Below are 27,687 nucleotides of genomic sequence, written 5' to 3'. Positions count from 1 at the left end.
AATGTTATCCATGTGCAAGAGCACTAGATGGCAGCAGTTTTACAAGAATGTTATCCATTTGCAAGAGCACTAGATGGCAGCAGTTTTACAAGAATGTTATCCATTTGCAAGAGCACTAGATGGCAGCAGTTTTACAAGAATGTTATCCATTTGCAAGAGCACTAGATGGCAGCAGTTTTACAAGAATGTTATCCATTTGCAAGAGCACTAGATGGCAGCAGTTTTACAAGAATGTTATCCATTTGCAAGAACACTAGATGGCAGCAGTTTTACAAGAATGTTATCCATTTGCAAGAGCACTAGAATGCAGCAGTTTTACAAGAATGTTATCCATTTGCAAGAACACTAGAATGCAGCAGTTTTACAAGAATGCTATCCATTTGCAAGAGCACTAGATGGCAGCAGTTTTACAAGAATGTTATCCATTTGCAAGAGCACTAGATGGCAGCAGTTTTACAAGAATGCTATCCATTTGCAAGAGCACTAGATGGCAGCAGTTTTACAAGAATGTTATCCATTTGCAAGAGCACTAGATGGCAGCAGTTTTACAAGAATGTTAACCATTTGCAAGAGCACTAGAGGGCAGCACTAATTCATGCCATGTAGAGGTCCAGATGCCTACCTAGGTGTCTCTTCAACACAGAATATCATGGGTACAAAGCAAATTTGATACGATTGTAAACTTTTTTTTTAAATGGTTTGTTATGTGTGAATCCCAAAAGAACATTTTTTTCTTTTGTATCCATTTAAGGTTCCATACATCCTATTCTTTGTGATAATTTATCATTAATATAAAGATATATGGCACAAAAGTTCTGTAAGTATATAGAGGTATAAGACCAAAGCTTAGGTAATTTAAAGGGACATAAAAGCCAACCCAGATATAAAAGGAAACATAAATGTATAAATACAAACAATGACTGTATTTGAAAATGCTGAAGATGAAACTGCTTCTGATACTTCCACAGCCAACAACTTGTAAATTAAAGGGACACTCAATCAAAATTAAACTTACATTATTCAGATAGAGCAGCCATTTTAAACAACTTTCCAATTTACTTCCATTAACTAAATGTGCACAGTCTTTTTATATTTAAACTTTTTGAGTCACCAGCTCCTACTAAGCATGTGCAAGAATAAGTGTGTATGCATTTGTGAATGGCTGTCACATGGTACGTGTATGCATTTGTGATTGGCTGATTGGTGTCACATGGTACAGGGGGAGTGGAAAAATAGATAACTTTTAAAATTGTCAGAAAAAAAATCTACTACTCATTTGAAGTTCAGACTAAGTGCTATTGCATTGTCTCATTATCTTGCATTTGTTGATTATGCAAATCTACTGTGTTGACTGGTCCTTTAATCTTACATCTGATTTGGCTGGGAACATACCTGTTTTAGGGCTCGATAATCTGATCCTCGCAATTTTAGATGTGTTTTTTCTTGCCAACCCTCACAGGGGCTGCCCTGGTGAAATTATTGTAAAAAAGGGGCATTCCCTGCGAGAGGCGATTGAAAGTAAGTTAGCTCACTAGAAAGGAATCGATATTAGCAGTGAGCAAGTGGCGCACTTTAAAAAATAATTCATGGAGCCAATATAAATCACATTACACTGCTTTCTGCGTACAGCATCCTACAATCGCCTATATTTTCATATACATGTGTTTGCCTATTAGGGTTATTTTGAGTGTTTTGAAAAAAGATCGCCAACTTTTAGTGGGTGAGAAAAAACTCTGAGGTTTGTAGGGTGGTAATCTTTACAGAATTACGTTGAGATTAGAAAGACAATTTCATGTACGTCCATGGAACACCCATGTTCAGCCCATTTTAATTAAAAAAAAAACAATTATGCTGTGCATAGTTAATTTGATTTATTCCTGTGTAATTGACATACACATTTTACATTTCTGATAAAATACCATTTTTAGTGAACAATTATGTTATGATTTTTGTTGCACCTTAACAATACAATTTTCCCTGCTTATTTTTGTGTGAATGGCTCAATTATTCGTTTTGTATAATGTTGCAAATAGAAATTTGATTGTGCTCTTTCCACCCTGCTTTCAGGGTAAAAATCATCCAGCAGGGAAATATAAATACTGGTGAACATTATTTAATAATCTCCCCAGTCTGAGCTTCAGATTATACGGCCCTTAGACTTTTTTCCAAACTATGGCTCACGTGCAAACTTTTTACTTTCAACTTGTAATACACTTGAGCAGGAACGCTAAATTGTGCTCCACTCATAATCTAGCCCTCAATGAGGCCAGTAAATAATTGTATTTGTATAAAAGGGTAAGATTGACTGACTACACCCCCACATTAAAAAAAGAAAAAAGTGAAAAGACAAAAGAGGCAGCAATCTTGTGTTAGAGATCTCAAAAACCATCAGAAATGTTTTCTTGAAAGACTGGAATTTCAATTATGATTGGTCTCAATACAAGTATTTAATGAGTTTAAACAGTTTGTAGCCATTTGAAGAAATATGGAAAAAAAATTGTGTTAAATGATGGATTGGAATGACTCGTAGGGGCCGATTTATCATATGTCTGTCCGACATGATCTGCTCAGCGGATCATGTCCGACAGACATCGCTGAATGCCGACAGCATACGCTGTCTGCATTTAGCATTACAAAAGCAGTTCTAGTGAACTGCTTGTGCAATGCCGCCCCCTGCAGATTCGCGGCCAATCGGCTGCTAGCAGGGGGTCAATTAACCCAATCGTATCTGATCAGGTTGATTGCTGTCTGCCGTTTAGAGGCGGCGGACCAGTTAAGAAGCAGCGGTCCTAAGACCGCTGCTTTTTAACTGCTGTTTCCGGCGAGCCTGAAGGTTTGCGTCAAAACTTATGTATTAGGCACCATAATTCAGCCCCAAATATGAAAAATGGCTTATCAGACTGCAATTACCCCTGTGAAAGCTTATCACTTATTGGGTAGTCAGCTTTATTGGGGGGAGGGGGGAGGGAACAGGCAGAAAGTGCTTCTTTGTGTGAATCAGTTAGCTTCACTAAGTTCCATCTTCCCAGAATAAAAAGGCACTCCCTTGTGCTGATAGAGGCAGTCGAAATATTTTCACTGACTCACTGGCTATCCAGCTGCAGCAATCTAGCTCATCATCATCTGCATTCATTTCATACAGCAAACGGACTCCAGCTCAAGGGAAAATTTTATAAATGTTTTTATTTTTTTTAAAGAAGGAACTAATTCAAGCCCTGTAACATAAAATTAAGCAATGTGTTACTCCGTGAACTCAGCATTTATTTAGGCATAGTTATCACACACACAGTTGGAGTAAATACAATCATATAACCAATCACATTATAGCATTGAAACAATCATATCTGACCAATCACAAATGTAGCCTATTACACACCTCTCTATCTATGTTGTATCTCACTGCTACAGCACAAACAAAATGAGTATGTTTTTGATCAACTTGCTATATATCAATAGAAAAAAACTTTTTGGATTTCACATTAATGCAAATCAGTAGTAAAAAAGCAGGGTGAGAAAAAACATATTGCATACACAGCCATCAATAAGTAGTGGGTAGTCCCAGTCCTGATAAATCCCATCTATAAATATCAAAATTACTCTGCAGCTAAAACATATGACTTTTCACTCTATTCAGCTTAAAATTTTCTTTCCTGATTCAGATAGAGCATACAATTTTAAGCAATCTTCTCATTTACTCCTATTATCAATTTTTCTTTGTTTTTCTTTCTATCTTTATTTAAAAAGCAGGAATGTGATGCATAGGAGGCAACCCATTTTTAGTTGAGAACCTGGGTTATGCTTGCTTATTGGTGGGTAAATGTAAGCCTCCAATAAGCAAGCACTTTCCATGGTGCTGAACCTAAAATGGGCTGGCTGCTAAGATTTACATTCCTGCTTTTAAAATAAAGATAGCAAGAGAACAAAGAATAATTGATAATAGGAGTAAATTAGAAAGTTGCTTAAAATTCCTTAATTGAGCTATTGTTATCGTGATCCTGTGTCAACTATATTCAGTGCATATAATATCCGTGAGAGGTTTCAACCTAATAAAAGTAAACATTAACAACCATTCTCCCTATGATATCAACAACCATGTGAGTAGGCATAATGGACTGCGGCAGTCGAGAACAAAAGTCCACAGTTCCTAGGGAGAAGATAGTAACTCTGATATCAACCTATGCCGGCTCTGGGTGATTGGGTATTATAAATATTCTGAACCGCATTGAGCATGGCATAGTCTTTCACCTTGTTAGGGCAAGTTGGTGCAGGCCACATTATACCAGACCTTGTGAATATCCACAGTTGTGACATCTCCGGTATGAATATTTTTATATACGGGAGCTTGTACAATTCGGAATATCTTGGCAAGTGTACCTTGTAGTCAGGATGGTCCCGGCCCCAATATTTGTCTGCTAAAGATAGCATGCTATCTAGGGGTCTAGTAATGGCGACCAGATCTTGTCTGGCATAGTACCAAACAGCAGGAGTAGCTCGGTTTGATCTTCTCTCATAGAGCCCATCTTATGTGTCTCAAGAGTTACCTCATGTGGCACATTTTATGCAAGTAATTCTGCAAAGGTCTCTAGAAACAGACGTGTCAGTTCCCTAAAATGGACGTCCAGTAGGTGATGAACATGTGTCTCCCATCTGTCGAGTGAGATCATTGTTAGCATGTAAAGAGCCAAAGAGCCAGAAGCTACACCTTGTAGATACTATGACTTGTGTAGGTTTGTTTTAGCTGAGGTTGTGGATTAGTGATAGTGAGGATTATAGTTGTAAGTGTGACTATATTACCCGGGTCACTGGGGGGGATTATCAGTTGTGATGCAGCCAGCTACTTCTTCCTTTGCTAAGACCATGATATCGGTACAAACCCTCCGAGATCAAGGATCTTTCTTGGTGTGCATACTATTTTGAATCTATGGACCTCTTTCTGTCTCTAGATGTAGCGTGATCTCTGAGATAGATAGTAGATGGAGGTAAATTCTATGGAGCTTCAAAATATGCTGCCGTCCATGTTCATGGCTTGTTCCCCCCCCCCCCCCTCCCCCCAAGATCAACTTTTTGAGCTCTTGCATATTTAAATTGTTTGGCCAGAGCTGATGAAGGGTCACCATTTAACTTTTTTGTAAACCCTGATTTATTTTTTGTGCATCCCATGTTTTGTCTAAAACTGCTCATGTATGTTATTAAATACATTGAAAACATTAAAAGGCCATTAGTATACAACTTTAATTGAAATATTCTTCATATTACTGATGAGCCATTTGTTTGTACTCCTATATGGTGAACTGGTGTTCATTCTATCTGAACTAATAATAACACTAGAGGCTACTAAATTACTAATTGTAAATTTCTACTGGAGAAACCATTACATTTATTTTGGACCACAGGATATAAACTTTATTCAACTTGACTTGTGTGCTTACAAACATAGAAAAACAAAAAGCATGCAGGAAATATGTGTTGAATAAAAACCTTCCATTTTATTAAAAGTTAAAAACACACTCACATGTGACATGAGGTATTAAATGAGCATAAACTAACAGAGAGAGATGCTCTCTACAAGGAATGAACAGCATCTAAGTAGCTTGTTCTATGGTGAGTTAGCACCTGGGAGCAGCCTCTTTTAGCCCAATTGTGCTTTTCACAGAGAAGAACTTTCCCAAAGTATATCAGTCTTATCCCGCCTAACAAGGCCAGTATAGCCCTGAAATACAGGGCAATCCTCCTTTGAACAAGGAACATAGCAACCCCAGATGATTGTTTTGGCCTTATTTAGACCTCGTCAGTGAGGTGTAGCCATATTCCTCTAAGCACATTGGATAAGGAATGCACTTCTGTTTTCACCCTGAGGGAGACTTCCTCAGGGTCATTATGCAAATACAAACAGAAATAAATGCTCTTTACCAGAACAAAACAAAAGCTCAGCAGCTTGTTCTATGGCAAGTTACCACCTTGGAGCAGCCTCTTTTAGCCCAATTGTGCTTTTCACAGAGAAACTTTACTGAAGTATATCAGTCTGATCCCACCTAACAAGGTCACTCCAGTCCCAACATACTAGGTATCCTCCTTTGAACAAGGAACATGGCAAACCCAATCGTTTTGACATTATTTGGGCCTCATCAGTGAGGTGCATCCATATTCCTCTAAGAACATTGGGCAATGAGTCCACATCTGGTTTCCCCTGGGTCATTATGCAAATGCGAACAAAATGAGAAGCTTTCTACCAGGAACAAGAAACAGCTCAGTAGCTTGTTCTAGGGCAACTTACAACCTGGGAGCAGCCTCTTTTAATCAATAATACACATCCACTACTACCATGGTTCCATCTGTCTGTATGTCTCAAGGAAGTGTCTCCCAGTGGTCCATATGGGTCCCAATATAGAGCAGTCTGTTTCAATGCAGATGTTGCCATGAAACTTGCAAGGAGCAGTATTGCAATCTCCCCATACGCCGGCTTAATTGAATGCCAAGTATCCAACCCGTGACTCCCTTTGTGGGTGGGGCCTATCACATTCCATAGAGGAATCCCCTACTTCTTCAGATACATGAAGTATTTGTCATTCTTTAGCTTTAAGTAATATAACATAACATTCCAATTGTGTGAAAGTGGAATTTTTCTGTATGAAAAGCTATATTATCCTTTTATTATGATATCAGTTTTGAAATTAGTGCAATGCCGCCCCCTGTAGACTCGCGGCCAATGGGCCGCCAGCAGGGGGTGTCAATCAACCCGATCGTACTCGATCGGGTTGTATTGTGGCGATGTGTGTCCGCCTGCTCAGAGCAGGCGGACAGGTTATGGAGCAGCGATCTTTGTGACCGCTGCTTCATAACTGCAGTTTCTGGCGAGCCTGCAGGCTCGCTAGAAACACGGGACACCAAGCTTCAATCGGAGCTTGATACATATGCCCCTTTGGATGGAGTGGTCAGGTTGGGTGAAATGGTGACTAACAGGGGTGCAGTATTTTGTTTCACAGTGGTTTTTGATTGAGTGTCTGTGTAAGTTCATCCGAAGGTGCAGTTTTGGCTTGTTTCTCCAATATAGCATCCCACTTCACATGCAGTGCAATGTATCATGTATACCACATTTGCAGATATACATGAATATGCCCCTTTAATGTTATAGGATTTAATATTGTGATTTGCTGTGCTGCTTTCACAAACGTGTTGACATAGTTTGCAGAGAGCTTTATAGCAGCCAAAGAGAGAAGCGCTCTACCAGGAACGAACAACAGCTCAGTGGCTTGTTCTATGGCGATTTACCACCCGGAAGCAGCCTCTTTTAGACCAGTGTGCTTTTCACAGAAGAAAACTTTCCTGAAGTATATCAGTCTGATCCCGCCAAGTAAGGTCAGTCCAACCCCGAAATACCAGGCAATTCTCCTCTGAACAAGGAACATGACAACCCCAGACGATCGTTTCGGCCTCCTATGGGCCTCGTCAGTGAGGTGCAGCCACATTCCTCTAAGCACACTGGGCAAGGAGTCCACGTCTGGTTTCCCCCATCACCCATAGGGAGACTTCCCCAGAGTCATAATAATTTGCATACAAAGAGAGAAGCGCTCTACCAGGAACGAACAACAGCTCAGTGGCTTGTTCTATGGCGATTTACCACCCGGAAGCAGCCTCTTTTAGACCAGTGTGCTTTTCACAGAAGAAAACTTTCCTGAAGTATATCAGTCTGATCCCGCCAAGTAAGGTCAGTCCAGCCCCGAAATACCAGAAAATTCTCCTCTGAACAAGGAACATGACAACCCCAGACGATCGATTCGGCCTCCTATGGGCCTCGTCAGTGAGGTGCAGCCACATTCCTCTAAGCACACTGGGCAAGGAGTCCACGTCTGGTTTCCCCCATCACCCATAGGGAGACTTCCCCAGGGTCATAATAATTTGCATACAAAGAGAGAAGCGCTCTACCAGGAACGAACAACAGCTCAGTGGCTTGTTCTATGGCGATTTACCACCCGGAAGCAGCCTCTTTTAGACCAGTGTGCTTTTCACAGAAGAAAACTTTCCTGAAGTATATCAGTCTGATCCCGCCAAGTAAGGTCAGTCCAGCCCCGAAATACCAGGCAATTCTCCTCTGAACAAGGAACATGACAACCCCAGACGATCGTTTCGGCCTCCTATGGGCCTCGTCAGTGAGGTGCAGCCACATTCCTCTAAGCACACTGGGCAAGGAGTCCACGTCTGGTTTCCCCCATCACCCATAGGGAGACTTCCCCAGGGTCATAATAATTTGCATACAAAGAGAGAAGCGCTCTACCAGGAACGAACAACAGCTCAGTGGCTTGTTCTATGGCGATTTACCCCCCGGAAGCAGCCTCTTTTAGACCAGTGTGCTTTTCACAGAAGAAAACTTTCCTGAAGTATATCAGTCTGATCCCGCCAAGTAAGGTCAGTCCAGCCCCGAAATACCAGGCAATTCTCCTCTGAACAAGGAACATGACAACCCCAGACGATCGTTTCGGCCTCCTATGGGCCTCGTCAGTGAGGTGCAGCCACTCCCTATGGGTGATGGGGGAAACCAGACGTGGACTCCTTGCCCAGTGTGCTTAGAGGAATGTGGCTGCACCTCACTGACGAGGCCCATAGGAGGCCGAAACGATCGTCTGGGGTTGTCATGTTCCTTGTTCAGAGGAGGATTGCCTGGTATTTCGGGGCTGGACTGACCTTACTTGGCGGGATCAGACTGATATACTTCAGGAAAGTTTTTCATCTGTGAAAAGCACACTGGTCTAAAAGAGGCTGCTTCCGGGTGGTAAATCGCCATAGAACAAGCCATTGAGCTGTTGTTCGTTCCTGGTAGAGCGCTTCTCTCTTTGTATGCAAATTATTATGACCCTGGGGAAGTCTCCCTATGGGTGATGGGGGAAACCAGACGTGGACTCCTTGCCCAGTGTGCTTAGAGGAATGTGGCTGCACCTCACTGACGAGGCCCATAGGAGGCCGAAACAATCGTCTGGGGTTGTCATGTTCCTTGTTCAGAGGAGGATTGCCTGGTATTTCGGGGCTGGACTGACCTTACTTGGCGGGATCAGACTGATATACTTCAGGAAAGTTTTTCTTCTGTGAAAAGCACACTGGTCTAAAAGAGGCTGCTTCCGGGTGGTAAATCGCCATAGAACAAGCCATTGAGCTGTTGTTCGTTCCTGGTAGAGCGCTTCTCTCTTTGTATGCAAATTATTATGACCCTGGGGAAGTCTCCCTATGGGTGATGGGGGAAACCAGACGTGGACTCCTTGCCCAGTGTGCTTAGAGGAATGTGGCTGCACCTCACTGACGAGGCCCATAGGAGGCCGAAACGATCGTCTGGGGTTGTCATGTTCCTTGTTCAGAGGAGGATTGCCTGGTATTTCGGGGCTGGACTGACCTTACTTGGCGGGATCAGACTGATATACTTCAGGAAAGTTTTTCTTCTGTGAAAAGCACACTGGTCTAAAAGAGGCTGCTTCCGGGTGGTAAATCGCCATAGAACAAGCCATTGAGCTGTTGTTCGTTCCTGGTAGAGCGCTTCTCTCTTTGTATGCAAATTATTATGACCCTGGGGAAGTCTCCCTATGGGTGATGGGGGAAACCAGACGTGGACTCCTTGCCCAGTGTGCTTAGAGGAATGTGGCTGCACCTCACTGACGAGGCCCATAGGAGGCCGAAACGATCGTCTGGGGTTGTCATGTTCCTTGTTCAGAGGAGGACTGCCTGGTATTTCGGGGCTGGACTGACCTTACTTGGCGGGATCAGACTGATATACTTCAGGAAAGTTTTTCTTCTGTGAAAAGCACACTGGTCTAAAAGAGGCTGCTTCCGGGTGGTAAATCGCCATAGAACAAGCCATTGAGCTGTTGTTCGTTCCTGGTAGAGCGCTTCTCTCTTTGTATGCAAATTATTATGACCCTGGGGAAGTCTCCCTATGGGTGATGGGGGAAACCAGACGTGGACTCCTTGCCCAGTGTGCTTAGAGGAATGTGGCTGCACCTCACTGACGAGGCCCATAGGAGGCCGAAACGATCGTCTGGGGTTGTCATGTTCCTTGTTCAGAGGAGGATTGCCTGGTATTTCGGGGCTGGACTGACCTTACTTGGCGGGATCAGACTGATATACTTCAGGAAAGTTTTTCTTCTGTGAAAAGCACACTGGTCTAAAAGAGGCTGCTTCCGGGTGGTAAATCGCCATAGAACAAGCCATTGAGCTGTTGTTCGTTCCTGGTAGAGCGCTTCTCTCTTTGTATGCAAATTATTATGACCCTGGGGAAGTCTCCCTATGGGTGATGGGGGAAACCAGACGTGGACTCCTTGCCCAGTGTGCTTAGAGGAATGTGGCTGCACCTCACTGACGAGGCCCATAGGAGGCCGAAACGATCGTCTGGGGTTGTCATGTTCCTTGTTCAGAGGAGGATTGCCTGGTATTTCGGGGCTGGACTGACCTTACTTGGCGGGATCAGACTGATATACTTCAGGAAAGTTTTTCTTCTGTGAAAAGCACACTGGTCTAAAAGAGGCTGCTTCCGGGTGGTAAATCGCCATAGAACAAGCCATTGAGCTGTTGTTCGTTCCTGGTAGAGCGCTTCTCTCTTTGTATGCAAATTATTATGACCCTGGGGAAGTCTCCCTATGGGTGATGGGGGAAACCAGACGTGGACTCCTTGCCCAGTGTGCTTAGAGGAATGTGGCTGCACCTCACTGACGAGGCCCATAGGAGGCCGAAACGATCGTCTGGGGTTGTCATGTTCCTTGTTCAGAGGAGGACTGCCTGGTATTTCGGGGCTGGACTGACCTTACTTGGCGGGATCAGACTGATATACTTCAGGAAAGTTTTTCTTCTGTGAAAAGCACACTGGTCTAAAAGAGGCTGCTTCCGGGTGGTAAATCGCCATAGAACAAGCCATTGAGCTGTTGTTCGTTCCTGGTAGAGCGCTTCTCTCTTTGTATGCAAATTATTATGACCCTGGGGAAGTCTCCCTATGGGTGATGGGGGAAACCAGACGTGGACTCCTTGCCCAGTGTGCTTAGAGGAATGTGGCTGCACCTCACTGACGAGGCCCATAGGAGGCCGAAACGATCGTCTGGGGTTGTCATGTTCCTTGTTCAGAGGAGGATTGCCTGGTATTTCGGGGCTGGACTGACCTTACTTGGCGGGATCAGACTGATATACTTCAGGAAAGTTTTTCTTCTGTGAAAAGCACACTGGTCTAAAAGAGGCTGCTTCCGGGTGGTAAATCGCCATAGAACAAGCCATTGAGCTGTTGTTCGTTCCTGGTAGAGCGCTTCTCTCTTTGTATGCAAATTATTATGACCCTGGGGAAGTCTCCCTATGGGTGATGGGGGAAACCAGACGTGGACTCCTTGCCCAGTGTGCTTAGAGGAATGTGGCTGCACCTCACTGACGAGGCCCATAGGAGGCCGAAACGATCGTCTGGGGTTGTCATGTTCCTTGTTCAGAGGAGGATTGCCTGGTATTTCGGGGCTGGACTGACCTTACTTGGCGGGATCAGACTGATATACTTCAGGAAAGTTTTTCTTCTGTGAAAAGCACACTGGTCTAAAAGAGGCTGCTTCCGGGTGGTAAATCACCATAGAACAAGCCATTGAGCTGTTGTTCGTTCCTGGTAGAGCGCTTCTCTCTTTGTATGCAAATTATTATGACCCTGGGGAAGTCTCCCTATGGGTGATGGGGGAAACCAGACGTGGACTCCTTGCCCAGTGTGCTTAGAGGAATGTGGCTGCACCTCACTGACGAGGCCCATAGGAGGCCGAAACGATCGTCTGGGGTTGTCATGTTCCTTGTTCAGAGGAGGATTGCCTGGTATTTCGGGGCTGGACTGACCTTACTTGGCGGGATCAGACTGATATACTTCAGGAAATTTTTTCTTCTGTGAAAAGCACACTGGTCTAAAAGAGGCTGCTTCCGGGTGGTAAATCGCCATAGAACAAGCCATTGAGCTGTTGTTCGTTCCTGGTAGAGCGCTTCTCACTTTGTATGCAAATTATTATGACCCTGGGGAAGTCTCCCTATGGGTGATGGGGGAAACCAGACGTGGACTCCTTGCCCAGTGTGCTTAGAGGAATGTGGCTGCACCTCACTGACGAGGCCCATAGGAGGCCGAAACGATCGTTTGGGGTTGTCATGTTCCTTGTTCAGAGGAGGATTGCCTGGTATTTCGGGGCTGGACTGACCTTACTTGGCGGGATCAGACTGATATACTTCAGGAAAGTTTTTCTTCTGTGAAAAGCACACTGGTCTAAAAGAGGCTGCTTCCGGGTGGTAAATCGCCATAGAACAAGCCATTGAGCTGTTGTTCGTTCCTGGTAGAGCGCTTCTCTCTTTGTATGCAAATTATTATGACCCTGGGGAAGTCTCCCTATGGGTGATGGGGGAAACCAGACGTGGACTCCTTGCCCAGTGTGCTTAGAGGAATGTGGCTGCACCTCACTGACGAGGCCGAAACGATCGTCTGGGGTTGTCATGTTCCTTGTTCAGAGGAGGATTGCCTGGTATTTCGGGGCTGGACTGACCTTACTTGGCGGGATCAGACTGATATACTTCAGGAAAGTTTTTCTTCTGTGAAAAGCACACTGGTCTAAAAGAGGCTGCTTCCGGGTGGTAAATCGCCATAGAACAAGCCATTGAGCTGTTGTTCGTTCCTGGTAGAGCGCTTCTCTCTTTGTATGCAAATTATTATGACCCTGGGGAAGTCTCCCTATGGGTGATGGGGGAAACCAGACGTGGACTCCTTGCCCAGTGTGCTTAGAGGAATGTGGCTGCACCTCACTGACGAGGCCCATAGGAGGCCGAAACGATCGTCTGGGGTTGTCATGTTCCTTGTTCAGAGGAGGATTGCCTGGTATTTCGGGGCTGGACTGACCTTACTTGGCGGGATCAGACTGATATACTTCAGGAAAGTTTTTCTTCTGTGAAAAGCACACTGGTCTAAAAGAGGCTGCTTCCGGGTGGTAAATCGCCATAGAACAAGCCATTGAGCTGTTGTTCGTTCCTGGTAGAGCGCTTCTCTCTTTGTATGCAAATTATTATGACCCTGGGGAAGTCTCCCTATGGGTGATGGGGGAAACCAGACGTGGACTCCTTGCCCAGTGTGCTTAGAGGAATGTGGCTGCACCTCACTGACGAGGCCCATAGGAGGCCGAAACAATCGTCTGGGGTTGTCATGTTCCTTGTTCAGAGGAGGATTGCCTGGTATTTCGGGGCTGGACTGACCTTACTTGGCGGGATCAGACTGATATACTTCAGGAAAGTTTTTCTTCTGTGAAAAGCACACTGGTCTAAAAGAGGCTGCTTCCGGGTGGTAAATCGCCATAGAACAAGCCATTGAGCTGTTGTTCGTTCCTGGTAGAGCGCTTCTCTCTTTGTATGCAAGCTTTATAGCAGCACTTGGTTCCATTCTGATTGTTCTTTTTCTCAAGGGGTAGCTTCCTATGTACCAGTTTCTGCTTTAGGTTGGGTGGTTGTCTGAGTGCCAGGATTGGGGGTTTTGGAAAGATTTTTTTGAGTGTGGGATCCTCTAGGAATAGTGGCTGTAAGTCTTTTATGATTTTTCGTATCTCTTCCACAGCAGGGTTGTATTTGACTACTAGTGGGATACGTGATATGTTTTTCTTCTCCCTGTATTGTAGTAAGTGTTCACGTGGATTATTGAGGGCAGAGTTAATTTTTTTATTTATAATCCTTGTTTTGTAACCTTTTTCTCTGAATGATTGGTACAGTGTGATGAGGTGTTTGTCACGGTCCTTGGTATCTGAGCAAATTCTGTGGTATCTTGTAGCCTGAGTGTAGATTATGGATTTTTTTATGTGATTGGGGTGGGAGCTGGAGCTGTGGAAGTAGCTGCATCTATCTGTTGGTTTCCTGTATACAGATGAGTGCAGTTTGCCATTTGTGATGGATATTGTTGTATCCAGGAAGCTGACACAGTCTCTAGAAAAGTTCTTTTTAAGCTTGATTGATTTTAAGCTATAATGTTCTTTCATTTAGTCAATTACATTGTATATTCCACATTCTTTATATATAGGTGCACAGGTAAGCCTATGTCCACACTTTTGTCTTTTTGTAACTTTTGTATTCCCACTGTATATACAATTTCACATCTTTATAGATATTGATTCAATGTTGATAAATAACTTTATGTCAGTATATGCTCTATGTAAAGCTATATATTTCCCCTGTCTGTTCTCCTACACTGGACACTGTCTGCCTGTTACCTAAGCCCCCCTCATGATTTTTACGACACCTCCTCCTCTCCCTGCACTTTCTGTCTTCTTAGCTATTCTGTGTTTTAAGATATAATCTGTAAATTCCATTGAATTGGTCAGTATTGCTCCAGACTTGATAAAGGAAGGAACTCTTCCAAAAGCTTGTCAACTTATAAATGTATAGTTAGTCCAATAAAAAAGTATAATTGCTCAATGCAATACTCTTGTTATTTTTATATATATATATATATATATATATATATATATATATATATATATATGTGTGTGTGTGTGTATGTGTACATATATATTAATGTATTTATATGTCTATATATGTATTTTTAGTCATATATAAACATATAAAAACATTAATATATATGTACACATATATAGACATATATATATATATATATATATATATATATATGTGTGTGTGTGTGTGTGTGTGCATTAGAGTCCTTTGCCATTAAGTAGATGAAATTATGATAAAACATATTCATGCAATATTCATATTTAATAAAGATTTTAACAATGTATTTACTGTAAATATTTCACATTTGCTAATGTGAATATGCTATGTTCTCTGTGTGATGGGTATTTTTTTTCTCCATCGACCTCTATGGGGAATGAGAAAATGTGATGGTGTTTACGCAATCTTGGGCGGGGGCTTTTTCCACTTTTTTTCTCGATTGATTTCTATGAGGGATTTTTGCGCTATTCGGGTTAACGCTAGTGCAAAATATGTTTTTGGAAATTTGTAATATGAACGCAACCTGACTAGCTTAACTCTAGCGGAGTTTTTGCAATTGCGAGAAAAAAAAATACTTGTAATCTAGCCCTTTATAAATTACCCGCTCCTACAGAGCACGTGCAAATGTTCACAGCGTATATGTATACTAGTCTTTGATTTGCTGATGGCTGTCACATGATCCAAAAGGAAAAACAGAAAAGTAATCTGCTGCTTATTTGAAATTCATAGTAAGCATGATTGCATTGTATTTTTATTATACACTTGTTAGTTATGCAATTCTATTGTAGTTAATGGTGCTTTAACCCCTTGAGTGCTAATGACGACTCTGAGCCGTCACAGAGTTTCCCACTCTGGTCCCGTCGCTAGCACTATCCCACCTTGAGGGAGATCTGAGGGCTCCCACCTGCTCCTACCTCGGTGATCGGCCTGCTTCACGTTATGCGCAGTGACATCATCGCGCAACTTTATTTAAAATTCACAATTTTAAGTATAGGAGCAGGGGGCATGCTGCTTAGAAGCCTGTATCTCAGGCATCTAAGTAGCTACAGACCCCCAAGACCCACTGTTGGAAAGGTAATCGCCTAACCTTTACAACAGTAAATGTCTTGGGGATCTGAGAAAAAAAAAAAACACTTAACAGCTTAGCAAAGTGGGAAAGTGCTTAGCACTCAAAGGGTTAAAAAGACAGAGAAGCGGAAACAAGCTGTAAATGGAGAAATGGTTTGGAGAGAGGTAACTTTATGGGAAAGATGAATCACTGTGTGTGTTTCCTTGTAAAGCTGGTTGTCAGCTAATAAATGACAGATACAGTGCACCGGCTAGGTTCAGGTGCTTCTGTTACAGTATTAAACTAGCAAGAATTTTACTGAGAAATCTGCAGCTATAATATATTTGCCTCCATGGGAAGATTTTAAAGGTATATGGAGCAGAAGTCCCTAAAAATATATGTTAAATCAAAGTAAACATGAAAAGAATCAGATTGTGTTAAAAAGACAGTAAACTACTTAGTTGTTTTTTTGCAAAATGAGCACTTAGAAATGTGGCCACTGCATGCGTCTAGAAAAGGAAGCAGAGAATTTAAATGGATATGAAATCCACATTTTTCTTTCATTATTCAGAAAGAGCATGTGATTTTAAACAACTTTAAAATGTATTTATATTTTCTAATTTGTTTTGTTCTATTGGTATCCTTTGTTGAAAAGGATACCTAGATAGGCTCAGGGGCTGCTGATTGGTGGCTGCACATATATGCCACGTTATTGGGTCACCCAGTGCGTACAGCTAGCTCCTAGTAGTGCATTGCTGCTTCTTTAACAAGGGATGCCAAGAGAATGAAACAAATTAGATAACAGATGTAAATTAGATTGGAAGTTGTTTAAAATTGTATTCTTTGTCTGAATCATGAAATAAATGTTTTGGATTTCATGTCACTTTAAGTTGCATTCTGCCTTTTCTGAGCATTTGCAATAACCTGACGTCCATGCTCTCTAGCATTCACTGAATAATAAACTAGCTCATGTTACTCTAGAAGGTTTATGACATCAAGCTAGATATGCCTTCCTGTACAGACCCCAGCCCCTTTGTGGGGCAATCACAGGAAGCAATGGACCTTGCAAAAATTATGTTTTGAAAAGAAATAAAAGGTAAAATATTTTTTAAATAATGAATAATACATAGTGCAATGATTTTTATTAAACCACTGCTTGTTTTTTTTATTACAACAATGAAACAGACTGTTTTATATCCCTTTCATGCCATGTACATTAGGATGGAAAAAAACTAAACATCAATTCTTTAATTATTTTTTTTATTAACTAACATATCTTAACTGAAAGCTATATAATGCAGTAACTGATTTATTTATTTTTTTGTGCCAATTTTACCTGAGAGCAAGAAATGCTAAATACTTTTTCATCTGTATTTACATTCTTGTCTTCTTATTTCTGTTACTATCTGTGTCTTTACAGCTAACATCTTGACGGTGATTATCCTGTCCCAACTGGTGGCCCGAAGGCAGAAATCATCCTACAACTATCTACTGGCATTAGCAGCAGCTGATATTATGGTCCTTTTCTTCATTGTGTTTGTTGACTTCTTGTTAGAGGACTTTATCATTAACAAACAGATGCCTCAAATATTGGATAAAGCCATTGAGGTGCTGGAATTTTCTTCCATTCATACTTCTATTTGGATTACTGTCCCGTTGACAATTGATAGATACATAGCTGTGTGCCACCCTTTGAAATATCATACAGTTTCTTTCCCAGCCCGTACACGGAAGGTTATTGTAAGTGTATACATCACCTGTTTTTTCACTAGTATTCCATACTACTGGTGGCCAAATCTTTGGACTGAGGATTACACAAGCACATCAGTCCATCATATACTAATCTGGATCCATTGTTTTACCGTTTACCTGGTCCCATGTTCCATATTCTTTGTGCTAAACTCAATTATTGTGTACAAGCTACGGCGGAAAAGCAGTTTCAGGTTAAGAGGATATTCAACAGGAAAAACAACCGCCATTTTGTTTACAATAACATCTATCTTTGCTATTCTTTGGGCACCAAGAATAATTATGATACTTTATCATCTCTATGTATCCCCCATAGATAACAGCTGGCTCGTTCACATTATAACAGACATTGCCAATATGTTAGCTTTGTTAAACACTGCAATTAATTTTTTCCTTTATTGTTTTATTAGTAAAAGGTTTCGCACTATGGCTGCTGGGACACTGAAGGCGTTTTTTAAGTGCCAGAAACAACCTGTCCAGTTTTACACAAATTATAACTTTTCTATAACCAGTAGTCCTTGGATTTCTCCAGCTAATTCTCATTGTATTAAAATGTTTGTTTACCAGTATGATAAGAATGGGAAGCCAATCAAAATCTCAACATGATGGTTAGGTAGCTGTTTGTGAATTCTCATTGGTAGTTCATTTTGCACAAATGTGCTAAGGTGCTTTTTTAAGGCCATGTGATTTCGTGTTGGCTATATCCTGAATGCACGGATAGCCAAGTATTTGAAAGATGTGATTTGGGGTTGAAGACAGTACAGAGAATGTTCTTTAAGCCATACCTTTCTTAAAGGAAATATCACAAGTAAGGTTTTTGGCTTGAGTTTTTACAGAGGAGTGTTTTTGAACAATACAGTAGTGCAATACAGTGTTCTTAAAACATCTTTAAAGACACTTAAAGGTGCTTAGTTAAATCAATAACATTGATAGCAGCTATTGTAATATGTTACCCAAATAATAATTTGGGATCTTTATATGTAATATTTAGCTGATGTGCACTTGATTTGACAATGTACATCACTTGACTTAAATAGTACTGTAGAATAAATAGGTTTGCTATATTAAATATAATTTTTTTTTCTTAAAATACTTGGATTTTTTATAATAATAATGCATAATTTAGACAGTGCAATATATGTAAGCTATAACTTGCTATTTTCCGCAGCCTTCCAGAGGCCAAAAACCTTTTTTTTTATATATATGTAATGCTTTAAAATATACTTAAAGATTTATCAAACTAGCAAAAAAAAATCTAGTGTTAAGTATTTTTTGCTGCATTTTCCATTGTTTTTTCAGACACATATACAGTAACATATAGCTGATTATTAACATATGCCTTAATAACAAGATCAAAATAGATTTTTTTTTTTTGTTTTAAAAAATAAAAGCACAACAAAAATGATTATACATAGGATGTTTGCAAAATTTAGAGTTGTGTTTAATATGCTCCAAGCAGGCAGTTTATGCACTACTGTAAAAAATCACTTTCCTTACAAAGTGCTCTATTCCAATCCATTGGTTCCCTGTCAATGTCATTTGGGAGGATTTTAATAGGTCTTTGAAATATGAGTTCAAACTAATAAATCAAGAAAAGATTTTGAAAAGTTTTCTCATTTTATGTCAATTTACACTGAGAAAAGATAGTCTCCCTCACCAACTGTGTTCAAGTCCATTTAAAAAAAAATACTTTTGCCATGCATCTTGAATACTTGAATTCCAACTTAGGATGATTTTGTATAGCATATTGTGGGATTTTAACCTTTTTTTTTATTTTTATGGTTTCATGCATGCTCAGCACACATATTTAAAACATGATCATTTCTGAGTATCATATAAAAATTACAAATATAACTAAATTCTTCCTTGCACACTTTGGGGCATATGTATCAAGCTCCGAAAGGAGCTTGATGCCCCGTGTTTCTGGCGAGTCATTAGACTCGCCAGAAACACCAGTTATGAAGCAGCGGTCAGAAAGACCGCTGCTCCATAACCTGTCCGCCTGTTCTGAGCAGGCGGACAGACATCGCCGGAAATCAACCCGATCGAGTACGATCGGGTTTATTGACACCCCCTGCTAGCGGCCCATTGGCTGCAAGTCTGCAGGGGGAGGCATTGCTCCAGCAGCTCTTGTAAGCTGCTGGTGCAATGCTGAATACGGCGAGAGTATTGCTTGCCGTATTCAGCAAAGTCTGGCTCAGGTCAGGTCCGCCAGACTTTGATATCTAGATGCCTATGGATCTGGTATACATCTATAATTTGATCATCATACATGGTGATAGGTAAAGGGACAGTCTACTCCAGAATTTGTATAGTTTAAAAAGATAGATAATCCCATTCCCCAGTTTTGCATAACCAACACTGTTTTATTAACACACTTATTACCTCTGTGATTAACTCCTATTTAAGCCTCTGTAGACGGCCCCCTTATTTCAGTTCTTTTGGCAGACATACATTTTAGCCAATCAGTGCTGACTCATAAATAATTCCACAGGAGTGAGCACAGTGTTATCTATATGGCACACCTGAATGAGCAGTGTCTAACTGTGAAACATTTTCAAAATGCACTAAGATAAGAGGCAGTGTTCAAGGGCCTATAAATTAGCATGTGAGCCTACCTTGGTTTAGCTTTTAACAAAGAATACTAAGCAAACAAAGCAAATTTGATGATACAAAGTAAATTGGAAAGTTGTTTAAAATGGCATGCCCTATCTAAATCATGAAAGTTTAATTTTGACTAGACTGTCCCTTTAAGTGCTTGGATGTGTTTAAAATATTACTTGTAAAATTATTCAACATTTTCTAAAATTTAATTTGCAAATGTTGAATTGATATGATTGTTTAAGGGTAGAAAAATGCATAAACCCATCATTATCTGTATTGAATAGTCACCACGTTCTATATTCTCATACATTTTACTTCCTTTGAGGTCTTAAAAATCCTAATGAAAACCTGTGTTGTATATTTTTTCATATGATATGATTCATATGATTTAATGGATTCCCACAAAAAATAACCCAAAACCACCTAAGTTTATACCAAATTTTTGTACCAAATTATTGAATGGATTGAAAATAGCGCCAAATGATTTGTCAAATTTTCTTTATAGCTTTTAGGCATTGTGCTACAAACCAAATCAAATAATGCACTTCATCTTCCGCACTTTGAAAAAAAAAAAAAAAGACAATGTTGTGTGTTAAAAAAATGAAGCAAAAAATATACATAAATAAATAAGATTTTGCTTTGGGCTTTTACTAACTACTGCAGTGAATTTTTATTGAAATATTGTGATGTGCACTTACTTAATGTAACGGTTTAAGGATAATTGCAATAATATACTGCAAAAATATTAGTGAGTGCCCTTACTAGTGATAGGTTGCAATACAGATATAATTCTCAGTAGTTTTCAAGTCATTTATATGACATTTCTGTGCTTCTGTATAACGAATGTCAACCTCAAACTTCTGAGGGGATACATTTTTAGAAAAGATAAATATATAATGAATCTGCTTTTACTGAGTTGTATTTCTATGAAGTGTTTGGATTGTGAATATTAGTATATTTAATGTAAATAATTCCATTGGTAATGGTGCAATATAGCTTAGCCATGCAAAAGCTACATAATTGATAAATGTATGTAAGAATGTTTTTAGGTTTTTCTGTTAATATTTATATTTAACATAGGGGAATGTATTGTAACATAATTACAGCAGAATGTATCTTAATGTATATTGAAAAAGAATGTGTTTTGTCAAATTACTTTCTAGGAATTTCTCTTGCATAGAAATTGACTTTATGTTCAACTTAGCCAAAGAGTTTCAGTACAATTGTATATCTATTAAAAACAGCTAGAAAACTAGCAGTAAGGAAACTCTTAATATTATTTACCATGTTTTTCAGGGAATCTTAAGGATTCTGTACAAGTAATGCCATAGGATCCTTGTAACTGTATGAGTAAAATAAATCTTCATATATTGTTACAAAATAAGCAGAAATGTTTTGTATGTTTAATCATCATCATAATATACTGGTCTCTTAAAGGGACATGAAACCCAAAAAATGTTCTTTAATGATTCAGATAGAGAATGCAATTTTAAAAATGTTTCCAATTAACTTCTATGATCAAATTTGCTTAGTTCAAATGTTTTTCTTTGGTAAAGAGGTATCCAGATAGGTAGAGTGCTCTTTTCTGTAGCGCTACATGACAGGAAACAGTGCTGCCATCTAGTGCTCTTACTAATGTATTACATTATTGCAAAACTGCTGCTATATAGTACTGCAGACACGTGCACACGCCTGAACTTACATCCCTGCTTTTCGATAAAGGATAACAAGAAAACAAAAAAATGAGTAATCAAAGTATTTTTAAATTATATGTTCTATCTGAATCATGAAAGAAAAATTCTGAGTTTTATGCCCCTTTAAAATTTAAATATGGGACAGAGATGACATATGTAAAGTGTTAAATGTGATGTTTCTACTTATACATACACATGTACTCCCACCCAAGAACACGTAAAGGCAGCCATTAAAATATTGTTATTTATTTGTAATAGCAGTATGTAGACATGTAACGTTGTTTTGCCTGAAAAATATTAAGTAAATGTTGTTTAATTTTCAACTATTACAGAAGTACCAGTTATAAATTTCCTTCTGATGCTCATTGGTTGTTAGATATTTCTTGCCAATGCTCATTGATTGGTTGATTGATTGATATGAAATTCCTGCTAATTTCAAAGATATAAATATTTTAAGTATAGTGTCCCTTTAAAGCGACACTGAACCCACATTTTTTGTTTTGTGATTCAGATAGAGCATGCAATTTTAAGCAACTTTCTATTTTACACCTATTATCAATTTTTCTTTGTTCTCTTGCTTTCTTTATTTGAAAAAGAAGGCATCTATGCTATTTTTTGGTTCAGAACCATGGAAAGTACTTGTTTATTGGTGGGTGAATTTATCCACCAATCAGCAAGAACAACCCAGTTTGTTCACCAAAAAATGGGCCAGCATCTAAACTTACATTCTTGCATTTCAAACAAAGATACCAAGAGAATGAAGACAATTTGATAATAGGAGTCAATTAGAAAGTTGCTTAAAATTGCATACTCTATCTGAATCACAAAAGAAAAAAATTGGATTCAGTGTCCCTTAAAGCCAACCAACATATTCATATAAAGTGGAACCTGTTAATATTGAGTTAATTTTCATTCATGATTTAGATAGAGCAGCAATCTTAAGCAATTTTCTAAATTACTCCTTTTATCATTGTTTCTTCGTTGTCTTGGTATCTTTATTTGAAAAAGCAGAAATATAAACTTAGGAGCCAGATCATTTTTTGTTCAGCACCCTGGGTAGTGCTTGCTGATTGGTGGCTACATTTAATTACCAATCAGCAAGCGCTACCCAGGTGCTGAACCAAATATGGTCCAGCTCCTAAGCTTACATTCCTACTTTTCAAATAAAGATACCAAGAGAATGAAGAACAATTGATAATAGGAGTAAATTAGAAAGTTGCCTACAATTGCATGCTCTATCTGAATCATGAAAGAAATATGGGTTTCATATCCCTTTAATGTCTTTCTTTTATATACTGCAATATTGTCAAGGCATGTGGCAAGTTATAAACTGGATATAGAACGAGGAAAAAGAAACGCTGAGTCTTCCAGTGAATAACAAGGGTTTATTCAGGAACAGGCTTCCACAGGAGACACAAGGTAGACTCCTATCTGATGCGTTTCACGCATGAGCACATGCGCTTCATCAGAGAAATTAGTCTCAGCTGCCCCGGGTCTGTATATAGGTGAGGAGGACCAATCAACAGGTGTAATAGTATTAACCCTTTGTGTATATAATAAATCATGAATCACTGGATAGCCAGAACAGAGTTTTGTAGCGTGTCCTATAAAAGTTGATGGAAGAGGCAGTTCACACAGCTGCGCTATCCAACCTCCAGATGGTAGCCTGCCTGAGGCTTTCACTAGTGCGAAAACGTTTTACTTACAGCTTGTAATATTGTTGCGCTCTACTTAATCTAGCCCATTATGTTTCAAAGTTACAGATTTTGGAGGAATAAAATATCTAATATATTTTTATAACTTTTGTTATTCAATATTTAAGCAAAAAAAATATATTGGGCAATACAATTTGTGGTTAATAAATGAGCACACAACATTCTTCTTTTTAAAATGAGAAGAGTTTTAATGATACATTTTAGTATTTGTGCAATTCACTGCAGGTGGAGAAGAAGGAGGTCACATGTGATCAGACTTGTCCAGTGTAGAAGGGCAATAGGTTACATGTGTGCTAAATGGTATCATCATAGGACTCACTGCTATTTATAAGGATATATTCTAAATATGCTTCTTATTTCAAATTGTTTGGCTGCCAATACTTTCTCTCTATGACAGTCCAAGTGTCAAGGAACTTCCGTCTTACTTTCTCGTATGGACTATCACAATGGACCGATTCAACCCCTCAACAAGATGGACACTTGCATGATCTGATCTCCAGCAACCTCTGTTCTGTTTCCCCAACTCTCTGTTTCTTCTTTCAAAACTTCAACAACCTCACTACACCTACTGCTCTCCCATTCATGTAACATATTCCACAGAAGTCTAAACTCAGTTCATTCACATATATTGTTTTTCATCATAGTCTCATTTATCTTCTAGCTGGCAGAATTTATCTCTTATTATGATGCCTGATTAAAGGGATTGTAAAGTCAAAATTAAAGCTTCATGATTCAGATAGAGTATTGGATTTTAAGCAACTTTCCAGTTTACTTCTGTTAGCAAATTTGCTTTGTTCTCTTGTTATCTTTTATTGAAGAGTAAAACTAGGTAGGCTCATAAGAGCTCAGGAGTGTGCATGTGTCTTTAGTACTCTATGGCAGCAGTGTTTTGCAACTTGTATAACAAAGCTACAAATAATGTTGCAAAACACTGCTGCCATAGAGTACTAAAGACATAAGCATTAGTTTTGAGATACGCTAATCCTCTCCTGTTCTTCACAGAGCCCCGGCCAATAGGAGGCTTAGCCCCGCGGCTCCTAGGGCCTGCACTAAAGGAGAAGGTTTTGGTTTAAAGCAAGTTTTGAAAGCTGACATTTATATTACGGTTGACACAGGGTTGATTACATAGCACAGTCTAGCAGAGGATGATCAAATTCCAAATCTCTGCACTACTACAGTAAGAAACATCAGGACAATTTTTTATATATATATATTTGACGCCTTGTTAAAAAGGTCAATGTAGTTGGTTTAATCAATATTTAGAATAATAAGTGGATTTTTTTTCTAGATTAAATCAATTTCAGATTAGATACTAATAAACTTTTAAATAAAGTATTTTTTTTCACCAGAATATGATTATGTTATAATTTGCAAACCAGATTACATTCAATTGAAATTATCACTCTGAGCATAATTTTCTTTAACAAAAACACAGACATGCTTTACACTTTTGTAGTGCATATATTTAATTGGAACTATATATTGCAGAAAAGCATGATGGGAAAACTATTTATTACAAGGCAATAACGCAAAATAAATCATTACTAATCATTTATCAAGAAATATTAACGTCTGCATTAATATGTAATACACAAATATCATCTACTACTTTTGTGTGTAAGATGTCTGACTGTGCCATGTTGAAGAACAGTTTAAATGTATTTTTCAAGGAAATTCCATTGACCTCCAAATTTTCTTTGCTTTGGAGTCAATATTTTATGAATCATTTTTAGATCTTTGCTGTTCCACATCCTTAAATATTTTAGGAAGTTTACAGGAGTAAACGTGTCATTTGTTTCCAAATTATATGTATTTTATTTTTAAAAAATGTTTTTTTATCTATCAATGTGTTACAACTAGAACAAATATATATAAACTGATTACCAAAACATTTTCAATTGATTTGTTTTGTGTTTATTTACAGTTATATCATGTGTATCCAATATGTAGCATTAAAGAAATGAAAAATAATATTTTTGTGTTGATTGTGAAAAGATTTTACTGGCAGTGAATATTTTTTATTAACCTGAAATTGTTTTGCATTAATTTAAAAGAATAATAAAAAAAATCAACAATTAATGAGTGATAAATACTTGATTCTTTTAAGATAAAAATGAAAAAGCAGACAATATTGTGTCTATTGCAATATGGAATTAAGAGAATTTAAAAGACATCAAAGGAAGACAAAAAAAACAAAACACATCAATTACAAATGCACACAAACGGCACTTCAAAAGATAGGACAGTTCATTATAAACATAACTAGTAGGCACTGAATGATACATATAAATATACAAGTAGGTGAATTTACTAAATTCCAAAAATTACCAGATTTTACATGACATGGATCAATTAAAGGTAAAGTCACATGTATATATCTTGTCATTGGCTTACTCAATGGGATCAGCTAGGTTCCAGCCACTGTGCATTGCAATTTCTGAGCCTACCTAGTTATGCTTTTCAAAAAAAAAAGAGATCAAAACTAATTTTATAATAGAAAAACAATGGCAATTTTTTACAATGGCATGTTCTGTCCAGTGAAATATGTCTATATTTTCCTTACTATTGTAGAACTTAGCAGTTTTATGTGACGTTAAAAAGTTTATGCATGGTTTAGTAAATAAAAGTTTAGAAATATTAAATAAAATGACAAGCTACACTAGTGTTAATTTAAAAAGTGCTTATACTGTGGAACATTTTTTTACCAAATTATATAAAATTCTATTGAGGCATTTACTCTATAGTTAGGTTAACACCTTAACGATCACGACGTACACTGTACGTTGTTGGCCTTTAAAGTATTGTGTGGCTATAATAGTGTGTGTCTTGCCGCAAGCGCTATTGAACCCTCCCTCCGGAAAGCTTGCTAAAATAACGCGGTCTCACAGCTAGCAGTGAGGATTTTGTGCTCTTGAAAGTGACACCCCTATAGAAAGACCAGCGACATACGGGGTAAGGGGTTAAATCACTTTATAATAGCATACAAAATGTAATCATTTCTATATTTTGTACCAAAAAATAATTTGCATAACAATCAGTGTCCTGTCACCAAGCAGGATACGATAACATAGAGAATTTTGATAAAGATCATATAGACAAAAACAAAATCTAAAATGAGAGACATAATTAGTTGCAAGTTATTCAATACATTCATTAAATGTACAACACTATAAATTGCAAACAATAAGTAAAGACAACCCAACAACATAAATGTTTCATGAAATGCATCTTAAATCACATTTTCTCTAATGCAGCTATTCGTAATTACATGAAATGCAATTAAGTCAAATTTGAAATGTCAACGTCAATTTGTGGTCAAATTATCCACCAAACCAGAAGAGGAGGAGAACCTATAAGCATTTGAAACATATTGACGTATTTCTTTTAGTATTTCCTCAATTAGAGTGTATTGATTGTATTTTACTCTTGAATGGATCAATTCAAATTTGCTGTTAAACAAAAAGAATGATATCAGTTAATGTATCATATTTTAGGCTCTAAAATGAAACATAAATGTATGTATTCCACTTAAATGATTACTTTATTTATAAAATAAGTAAAATGACCAACTAATTTAAAAGTAAATAAAAAGTTGCTACTTAAGCATAGTAAAAAAACTTTGCAATATACTTAATTTATTTTGCCCCCTTTTTCTGTAATTTAAAGGCACAGTAACGTTAATACTGAAATGAATTGGATAGAGCATGGGAAACAACTGTCTAATTTACTTCTATTATCAATTTTGCTTAGTTTCCTTTGTAAAAGAATACATTAAGATAAACATGTCTTTAACTATCTGGCAGCCGCAACAATGTTCACTGCAGTGTTATACATAGTTGCAAATACCACTAACATAGAATGCTAAAACCACATGCATGTTCCTAAACTCCTGTCAGGTTATCAGGCTGACCTTGTTTAGTTCTACAACAAAGGATACCAAGGATTATATTTATCAAAGTTTGAGCGGACATGATACGCTACATTGTATCATGTCCGCTCACACGTTGATAAATATACCCAAATGTTGGCATTTATCATTGCACAAGTAGTTCACCAGAATTGCTTGTGCAATATCGCCCCCTGCAGATTCACGGTCAATTGGACGCTAGCAGGGGGTGCCAATCAACGCAATCGTATTCGATCGGGTTGATTTCTGTCCGCTGCCTCAGAGCGGACAAGTTATGGAGCAGGAGTCTTTAGACCGCTGCTTCATAGTTTCTGTTTCCGGTGAGCCTGAAGGCTTGCACGAAAACAGGGGCTGATAAATTGGCCCCCAAGAGTACAAAGCAAATTTGTTAATAGAAGTAAACTGGAAAGTTGTTTGAAATTGCATTCTCTATTTCAATCATGAACGTTTCATTTTGACTTCACTGTTCCTTTAAGTCTGCAATTTGTGGATTTTTTAGTCTTAAAAATT

The 27,687-nt window shown here is 38.7% G+C and overlaps 1 protein-coding gene across 1 annotated transcript in view; it reads left to right on the top strand.

Annotated features, from left to right (window-relative positions):
* Window positions 1–17,863, top strand: part of GPR139 (G protein-coupled receptor 139) — a 93,549-nt gene extending 75,686 nt beyond the window's left edge. Inside the window, exon 2 of the mRNA XM_053694495.1 lies at window positions 16,929–17,863. Within this exon, the coding sequence (XP_053550470.1) occupies window positions 16,929–17,863 (935 nt within the window). The remainder of the gene's footprint in view (window positions 1–16,928) is intronic.
* The last annotated feature ends 9,824 nt before the right edge of the window (window positions 17,864–27,687 follow it).

The sequence above is a fragment of the Bombina bombina genome, chromosome 11, assembly GCF_027579735.1.
Source record: "Bombina bombina isolate aBomBom1 chromosome 11, aBomBom1.pri, whole genome shotgun sequence".
Lineage (NCBI taxonomy): Eukaryota > Metazoa > Chordata > Amphibia > Anura > Bombinatoridae > Bombina > Bombina bombina.
The sequence above is the reverse complement of the archived record's forward strand: the minus strand, read 5'-3'. Positions and strand labels throughout refer to the sequence as shown.